The sequence below is a fragment of the Mercurialis annua genome, linkage group LG5 (genome assembly GCF_937616625.2).
Source record: "Mercurialis annua linkage group LG5, ddMerAnnu1.2, whole genome shotgun sequence".
NCBI lineage: Eukaryota > Viridiplantae > Streptophyta > Magnoliopsida > Malpighiales > Euphorbiaceae > Mercurialis > Mercurialis annua.
Window position 1 is genome coordinate 596418 of NC_065574.1, and position 9494 is coordinate 605911.

A 9494-nucleotide genomic window follows, 5' to 3' on the forward strand; every position below is an offset into this window, starting at 1 on the left:
CCAGTTAAGAAATAATTTAATTTTCAATTTTTTTGACATACACAATTTAAAATTTAAAATTTAATGTGAAATTGTAGATATGTAAAGAAGAAATAGTGATCGTTATTAAAATTCAAAATCCAAATCCCATACACATACGCTCACTAATTCCTTCTCGAATTTCTTAAATCAAATTTGACCATCAAATGGCCAAATTATAATTTATTATTCTTGCTTTATCTATAATTTGATGTTATTAAATTAAATTTAAAACAAAAATAAAGAATTATAAAAAATAGTAGAACTTTATAAAATTATAAACATATAAAATTAAGTAAAAGTAAATACATAATAAATAAATAGGCTTAAGGTCTGAGAAACTACCGACTTTTCAATTTTTTTTCAATTGCACCCTCACCTTGTAATTTCTTCAACAGCATCCTATTTCGTATTTTTGGCTTTCAATAGCACCCCGACCTTGTAAAACAGTCAATTTTACCATATTTTGTATTTTTGACTTTTAATAGCACCATCAATCAACAAATTAAACTCATTTATCGAGGACTTATTTGAATTTTTTTTAAGTTAAAAGTCTTGTTTAAAAGTGTTCAAGTAGAAAAAAGTATGATTTCACCTTAAAATTTAGTTTTTTTGAAAATTTTCATTCTTATGGTAATCAAATCATATAATTTTTTTAATTTAGAGTGCTATTGGAAGCCAAAAACAAAATAGGGTGCTATTGAAAAAATTACAAGCTGAGGGTGCTATTGAATTTTTTTTGAAAGGTCGGTAGTTTTTCAGACCTTAAGCCAAATAAATATGACTAATACATTATTGACTAAAATCTCAAATTTGAAAATAAGTTATGTAGTCTTAGTTTAAAACTTTAAATCATGACTACCACTAATTTAGGTCACCAACTCACCACAATATACTTACATAACAATGTTATTATACTAATGAACACTCACCATAAGTGACATAATAATGTTATTATATAATTCTACATACAACATAGTTACATAAGGAACCCTCATACTTAGGATAATATCATCTTACTACACATAAGATTTACAGTTCAAACTTAATTTACTTACAAGATAACTAATTGATTCTATACATCATACTGATTTTTTGAGTAAATCAATGTTCTTCCAGCCAGATCCGTGCAGTCTCCAATGCTACCCCTGCTGCATCACGCACGTACTCTCTCTGCCGTTTAAGTTCTGAAGCTGTTTCCATTTCACTATAGGCAGCGTCCATGCTTCTCTTCGACACAGCTACATCCTCGGAAACTTCATTAGCACGAGCCTTGAGCAATGCTGTCTCTGCTTCACATGCAACCAACTGTTTTTCAAGTTGAACGAGTATGCCTTTGACACGTGAGACTTCTTCTTGAAGTGATTGGAGGTGATTCTCTGAAGTGCTGTATGCAGCTTCTGCCTCGGTGTGGAGATGAGAAACATCGTCAAACCTAACTTTCTCACTCTCATGACGCTTGATCAGCGCTTCATATGATGGACCTTCATTTATAGACCCTTCAATTGCAGTCAAAACTGAAATATTGTGAATGTAATCCTTCACGGCCTCAGCAAACGGACCGCAATCAATGGAAAGCCTCTGAAAGGCAATTAGAGTGGATTCTGCCACCTTTAGCATTTGTATAGAATCAGGAGGATTTATGGATTCCAAAATATCAAAAAGCGATTGCCCAAATGTCTTTAAAATTGACTTCGGCGAAACATTGCTGTCCGGAATTATCCCAGAATGATTTTCCTGCCTTGAAGGCTCAGGAAATACAGCATCCGAAAGTCGAGCATCCTGCAAAGAAGCTCTCAATGTTGGCATGTCACTTTCGGCACTCAAAACTCTATGTGGTAAGAGAAAACGGCCTTCATTGTTGTAGATATTTACATTTTCTGAACACCTAACAGGGTCAAAGTTGGGGAAAATACCTGCAAAAATATGCACAGATTGTACTGAGGATATGAGGACGAAGTCAAATAAACATATGGATGGAGCCATGCTTAAATAAAATGGGTGCAGTAGTAGGACGATGGTTTGGATACTGAGATGGAGAGAAAGCAAGCCGACCCAGCCAACTATATATATGAGCACCTAAATTCTGTTCGATAACAGCTACAAACGCACATAAGAAACAATCAATACTTAGTATATCAACCTGGTGATCTAGTAACAGATTTAATGCTAAATGAACACTGGAAGACCTACATCGACAACTCCTTGCTTCTACGGTACATGCAAAACCCAAAAATAAAATAAGAGAAAGAAGCAGAGAGACTAAACCTTCAGTTACAGTATTCCCCAAAACAGATGTTTGCTTCCATGACACTTTCTGGAAAAGATTCTGTGAATGGTCCATTGGCTGGAAAACCTGATCCTCATTCCGTGTCATGGAATCATTGGACTCTGCTTCTTGCATGACGAGGTCTGCATTGCAGATTATAACTTGGTCTGAATGTAAAGTTGTATTTGGGAGATTTAGAGAATTTTCAGAGTTCGGCACTAGCGGTGACTCTTCATTCTCAGAACTCATATCATTCTTGTCCAAGTCATTCATTGCAGCACTGAATCTGGACTGAAGAGAAGAGTACTCCTTGCTTTCACCCTCAGGTGTCTTAATCATAGTGTTGACTTCCGAATCTGCCCACTGGAAAAACTCACAAGCCCCATGGTTCTGCATCAAATTCTCAATTTCAATGAGGAACAAACCCTACGAATCACCAACTGAAATAACTCCAAAATGTTGTTGTTACATAAATCTAATTCAAATGCTAATATGCAGAGACAAACAAATTTACACAAGATAGTGCAACTAAAGCTTAGAACATAAAATATCATCACTCAATTATCATTTGAACAGTACACACCTTTTTAATCCGGCAAGCAAAGTACCATCTGTGTTTATTAGGGCCGGTAGAAACTCCATTGACACTACAAATCCCAACACCACAGGGACACATAGGAGCTCTGCTAGTAATTTTACTTAACTCATCACACCATTTGAAAAACCTACAGTCCTGGAAAAAATAAAAAGATCACATCACCTCACATGCATTAATATTAAAAAAAAATGAAAAGCTGTGTAATGGTAAGTGAACTAACAGAAGAATAACAAGAATAGAAATCCCTGTCAGGATTTTTCTGAGTCATTGAAGTTTTAACACGACAGTTGCCACGGCCACACGGGCATCTGACCGGAGTAGAAGACGACGGAGAAGAAGGAGTTGATTTCTTGGGGTTTTTGCTGGGGCAATCTTTAGCCCAGTGGCCTTGTCTTTTGCAGCTAAAGCACTCATCTTTCGAGCTTCTCTGCGGCGACGGTGATGCGCCGTTACTGGGTGCATAAACTGGTGGCGGCGGTGGTGAAGTCGTCGGAAGAAATGGGTTGTTGTTTGCGATTGCTATATCGCATTCCATGATGGTTAAGATATTGTGGGTAAATAATTGATGAAGTAAAGGTTTCAAATTTTTAGAGAGATAAAATGAAGTGATCAAAAGCAGAGTGAGAAAATTGCGGAAGATGAGACTGAAGAGTGAGAAAGAGCTCTGAAATTATTCAGTACGTTTGTTCTATGTAATTATCATGCACCCTTTGCTAATCAGGCTGTTAATCTGTGAGAGAGAATAGGTGCATCGGTGGTGGCGATTCTAATCCTAGATCATATACTACTTTTATCAATTAGCCGTTGGTTTTTTTTTTGGGATCCAGTTATAGAAAATTGCTATTTGTATGGAATAAAGACATATTTTGCTAATTTTATAATCTCTCGTGTTTTTAAAATTAAACAATTAAAATTTTTATTATTTTAAAATTAAATAAATAAATTTTTTTAGTTTACTTTATCTCCTCAAATTTTTTGTAAATTATTTCAAACATTAAAATTATCTTTGAATTTTTTTCCTATATGATTATAAGAGACATGTCAGCTATTAACGAGTGTTTCTAATAATACTGAACGAAAGGGGTTATTTGTCTATTTGAAAATAAAGAGGGTTTAATTATATCTGAAAAAAACAAAAGAGTACTTTCATAAAAACTATGAAGATTTTTTTATACCGTTTACCGTTTAAATACACTTAACTTAAATAAAAAAAACATTACAGAGAAAAGTTGCTCGTTTAACTATTAGATAATTTATGACATAACAATAAATTATAGCTCAAATAATATAATAATAATTCAATATGCATAATTTTATCAACTATAACAAATAAACATTAATATTTTTTCAGCAAATAATTAAATTCAATAAATACAAAATATTTAACAATCACGGCTAGAGGTGTAAACGAGTTGGACTACTCATGAGTTACTCAAGATCCACTCGAAAAATACTCGAGATCAGCTCAAAAAATTCGTGTCGGGCTTCATCTTGAGCCGAACTCGAGTATCAATTACTAAGGTTCATGAGGCTCGCGAGCCTAAACGAGTTTGTTATAAAAATATATTACTATATTAGACTTTTATAACTTTAATTTAGTTATTTATCATAGAAATTGATTAAATTGCATATTATATAATGAAAAAAATTATAATACATTAAATTTGATTATTTTTCGAATATTGTTTTTTATTAAAATCAAGTCGAGCTCAAGCTCGATCTTGGCTTAGTGCGGGCTCCGCCCGTTTAAATTTTATGTCTTTAAATTTAAGTGTAGATTAATTAAATACTATTATATTTTATAATAGGCCAAATCTATGTAGAGGCCCCTGTATTTTATACTTTTTTGTCGTTGGTCCTTATACTTCATTTTTGTATTTTCTGATCTCTCTACTTACCTATTTTTTATTTTCATGTCCTTTTTGAGTTTTTTTCTGTCCTTTTGTGTGACTGGAGGAAAAAAAGATTGTAAGTAGAGGGACTAGAGGAAAAAATATTATAAGTATAGGGACTGAAAAAAACTCAAAAAGGACCTCAAAATTGAAATAGATAAGTAGAAGGATCAGATAATACAAAAATGAAGTATAAGGACCTACGGAAAAAAGTATAAAGTACAGGGGACTTTAGATAGGTTAAGCCTTTATAATGAAAAAATAACATGCATCAAATATTATAGATTTTAATTATTTTTAATATTTTTATTGAATTTGAGTCGAGCTCGGACTCAAGTAGCTCAGTTATTGTTCGAGCTCAAGCTCGAATTTTAAATTTGGGCCCATTCGAGCTCGAGCTCGTGTTTGCATAATATAGTTGAGCCCCAGCTGAAATTTGGCCTAACTCAGGCTCGACGGGGGCCCGTTTACACAATGGCATCAGCTCATCCACCTGTTGGGTTTCTGAAAGAGCGTTAACACCAACCCTAAACCTGCCCTTACTCCAATTTGTTTAGTATTATCCCCTCCCTTTAAAAACCCTACCCAACCACACTATAGACTACAGAGGCAGCAACAGCAAGCAGTGAAGCTGAACATGGCGGCTGCCTCTCTCTTAAATATCTCATTGCCCAGATGAAGAAAACAATCTGTAACCAGTAAAAATGGCAATCTCATCGTTTCAATCCCTTGTTTTTCCTTCAAAAACCCGTGTTTTCATCCCAATCGGCGGTTCCAATGCCAGAAAAATAATTAAACTTCCTCTAATTCTCGCTTCTGCCAAAAAACCTAACGCCGATCTCTCCCTCCAATCCAAGGTAAGCTAAATCAGAACATTTTTAGCGCACAATTATTTTATTCTTTATGTGGGCATTTCATATGGTTAATTAAATTGCATTATATACCAGACATTAGTCAAATCCCTACTGTTGTAGTAGGAATTGTTACATGTCTGGTAAATCAAAGAAGGAGAAGGGAATATAACAGATGGGTTTTCCATCTTTGTATTTTCCATCTCTTTCAAGGTGTTCATCGTTGCCCAATAATATATTTTCATTATTATTTGAGCTACATCTGGACTCTACATTTAAATATTTTTATCATATGCTTTATTATTTGAATGTTTCTGATATAATATAACCAGACATAGTCAGATGTCTACTTGTGCTTTATTTCGGTAGAGATCGTTACATGTCTGGAAGATTATTATGGTGTTCATCGTTGCCCGATAATACTAACTTCATTATTATTTGAGCTACATCTGGACTCTACATTACTTTAATAGATACAAATTATTTGTGTTTTCTTTAATTAAAATTCCTTTGATTTAATTTTTAATTCATGTGCTTGTACGTTTGCGATTCTTTATAGAGTTTTGGAATAGAGTGTCTAACTTTGTTTTTACAGGTTGAGACATTATTGGACAGCGTAAAATGGGATGATAAAGGTTTGGCTGTGGCTATAGCTCAAAATATAGACACAGGAGCCATTTTAATGCAAGGCTTTGTGAACAGAGATGCACTGTCCACAACCATTTCCTCTCGAAAGGCAACATTTTACAGTCGTTCGCGATCAAGTTTGTGGACAAAGGGAGAAACCTCGAACAATTTCATCAACATTCATGACATCTTCCTTGATTGTGACAGGGATTCGGTATGTTCTCAACAGTCTGTTGTCAAAGTCATGAACAATGCAGTAGTTCTTCTTTGAATTTAATTTGTTAACGTCTTCTCCAGATAATTTACCTAGGGAAGCCTGATGGACCTACTTGTCATACAGGGTCCGAAACATGCTATTATACATCAGTTGATGATTTTCTAGAACAGAAACAGGTTTGTGATTCTAGTTTTCCTTGAATTTAATCGTTGTTGCTAATCATCAAATGCTGATCTAGAGACTTATGAGCTAAGTTGATTATTACCAGGATGAGGGAAATAGGTTGGCATTAACCAGTTTGTATTCATTAGAGTCCACAATTTCTCAGCGCAAAGCAGAATTAACTGTGCCGCAAGAAGGAAAGCCCTCTTGGACCAAGCGACTACTAACTGATCCCAACTTACTGTGCTCGAAAATAAGGTAATTGTTGGAGATTTTCTAAAAGCAAGTTTGGAGATTCTTTTTCTTCTAAATGTAGTTTTTACCATTCCTAAACTTGATAGGGAGGAGGCTGATGAGTTATGCCGAACACTAGAGGAAAATGAGCATAGTACACGTACTGCCTCAGAGATGGGAGATGTGCTTTACCATTCCATGGTCCTGATGGCACTTAAAGATGTAAAGATAGAGGATGTATTAGATGTTCTTCGTTGTAGATTTTCACAGTCGGGTATTGAGGAAAAGAAAAGTCGGTGACACCAAAACTAAAGTTAAATGATGTACAGCTTCATACTGTAATCCAATTTTAATTTAACGGGAATATATCGCCGATAAATTGATCAGTGCCGGTGTGTATTGTAACTTCCTTTTGTTCACATGAATTTGTTGATTACCATTTTCTGTTATTGATCAATAATACAATATAAAGGTTTACATAATTTGGCAAGATATCAACAGTTTACACTTTTGTTTAGGACATGAGTATCCATAATTGAGAAGTATGTTCTTTTTTATTTAGGGCTAGCAGCATAATATTTTGATTGTCGACTTTTGATGGTTGGTTAACACTACCGAGTCATGGGATTGTTAATGACTAGGTGCTGCGGCTGGTGGAGAAGGTGGAAACACAGATGGCGGAGATGGCGGAACGACGACCGGAATTCCAGCACATTTGCTCATGCAGGTTAAGTTCTCAGTATTGCATGCCATAAGGCACATTGCCATTTCTTGCAGTGGTTGTGATACGCATGTGGCTGAACATGCGATTATCGTTTGCCCGCAATCAGTAAGGCAGTGTCCGAGCGGGGGATTACCCTGAGCCCGTGCTGCAGTTGCACACACCACCACCACCACCGCTAGCAGCATTACAACGGTGGAAAATTTCGAGTTGGCCTGTGGATTCATTATGGCACTTCAACTTGAAGAATAAAACTTCACTCTGTAGAGGTATCTCCTGGTCCTGATGCTAGGCCTTTAAATAAAAACTAATAAGGCGTTTGATTACTCTATGTTCAAGGAATTTGCTCATGCAAGAAGGATGTTGGTTACTTAACTTGAGCAATACGGAAAATAAAAATTAAGCATTGAATACATGTTCGACAATAGTGTCTCAACTGTATTATATTCCCTTGCATGTTATGCTACTTATTTTTCTGGGAGAAGGTAAATTAAGCCGCTGAATTTACCTTCATCGTAGACATCCATCAATCCACTGTGCATTCAGTAGCGGTGGGAAAAAAATACCTGATAAAATGAATCCGAAAATATATTTAACCGGTTCAAGAGTTCGAGTTCAGGTTTGATTGGTTATGCATAGCCCTAGTGCATTAGATTGTGCAAATTGATTTTTGGTTTCATTGGGAAGTTAATTTGCTAAATCAATCTATTTTAAGAAAATACTAAAGCAAACCAAATGAGGCACTTGATCAAGCGACAACAACTCAATTATTTAGTTTTCGAGCTCCTTCTACCCCTAAAATGTATGGTTAACCCTCCCCCGTAATGAGAGCGATACCGAAAAGCTGGGTGGATGGTGAAAGAGAGATGGTTTGTGTACGTTGAGAGCAAAAAGTATTAGAAATTGACTGGTAGATCAAAGAGCAAAGGTAAGGTAGTTGAATCATGAATGAATTAATTTGAGTAGTCATTGTTTGCTTATGCAGCTCGAAATTGCGTGGTAGATAAAGGTAGCCGACATGTATGTTATATAACCACCCATAGTTTCATTAAACTTGGTAGGTTGAAATTTAATTTATTTATATATGAGAATTTTTTTTAAGGACTGATATTACTTTCAATTTATACAACTTTTGGTACATCGTACATGGATTTATATCTTGAAATTAATATATTCTTTTCCGTACAAGTGAATTTTAAGAATGATATTTATTCTATGTTAAACTTTAATTCATTTGAAAATAACTATACATATATATTTAATTTTTCAATTGTTTATGAAATATTGTAGAGGTAGCCACGGTTCATAACTCGAAGGTTCCGGTTCGTAACCGCTGGGTCACGGTTCAAGAAACAATGGATTCGGTCCGGAACCGTCTCAGCGACGGTTCCATGCCGGTTCGGAACCGAATTCTAGGCGGTTAAAAAAAAATTGAAAGTAAAATTAAAAATTTAATTTTAAAAAAATTTAATTTAAAAATAAAATAATAAGTGAAGATAATATTGCAAAAAAGTAGTGAAATAAACAAATTTTTAATATTATGTTAACAAAAAAAAATATCAGCTAACACAAATATATATGTGATAAAATTAATTAATTTTTTGTCGATGGGTTCGACCCTTAACTGCCAGTTTCGATCCGGGACCGGCGGTTCACGGTTTAAAGAATTTGAAACCGGTCTTTCCACGGTTCCGGGCCTATTTTGATCCGGTTTTGGGTTTGGCCGGTTCTGGGCCGAGTTAGATCGGGTCGGTTTCAGGCCGGTTCACGGGCTGAACCGGCCATGGCCAGCTCTAAAATATAGTGTTGTAACATTGATACCAATTGTTGAAATTATGGTATCAACTGTTGTGACCGGTTTATGGCCGGACTGGTGATACCGAACCTTCGACCAAACATTCTACC

At 35.2% G+C, this 9494-nt stretch overlaps 2 protein-coding genes across 3 annotated transcripts; one reads left to right on the top strand and one right to left on the bottom strand.

Moving 5' to 3' along the window:
* Nucleotides 1-914: 914 nt before the first annotated feature.
* On the bottom strand, nucleotides 915-3637 carry LOC126682366 (uncharacterized). Of its 2 annotated transcripts, none has more exons than XM_056105976.1 (4): nucleotides 3106-3637; nucleotides 2871-3020; nucleotides 2287-2713; nucleotides 915-1934 (listed from the first exon to the last, which is right to left on the bottom strand). In XM_056105976.1, the coding sequence occupies exons 1-4, from the start codon at nucleotides 3418-3420 to the stop codon at nucleotides 1123-1125; spliced, it is 1704 nt and encodes a 567-aa protein (XP_055961951.1). In that variant the 5' UTR covers nucleotides 3421-3637; the 3' UTR covers nucleotides 915-1122. The 2 variants fall into 2 exon arrangements, with proteins under 2 accessions (XP_055961951.1, XP_050233976.1); XM_050378019.2 differs by having other exon boundaries at nucleotides 2287-2677; nucleotides 3106-3635.
* A 1684-nt stretch (nucleotides 3638-5321) lies between these two features.
* Nucleotides 5322-7350, top strand: LOC126682369 (histidine biosynthesis bifunctional protein hisIE, chloroplastic). Its single transcript, XM_050378021.2, has 5 exons — nucleotides 5322-5634; nucleotides 6224-6469; nucleotides 6553-6648; nucleotides 6741-6892; nucleotides 6976-7350. Exons 1-5 carry the CDS (start codon nucleotides 5482-5484, stop codon nucleotides 7166-7168), a joined length of 840 nt encoding a protein of 279 aa, XP_050233978.1. The 5' UTR covers nucleotides 5322-5481; the 3' UTR covers nucleotides 7169-7350.
* Nucleotides 7351-9494: the final 2144 nt, after the last annotated feature.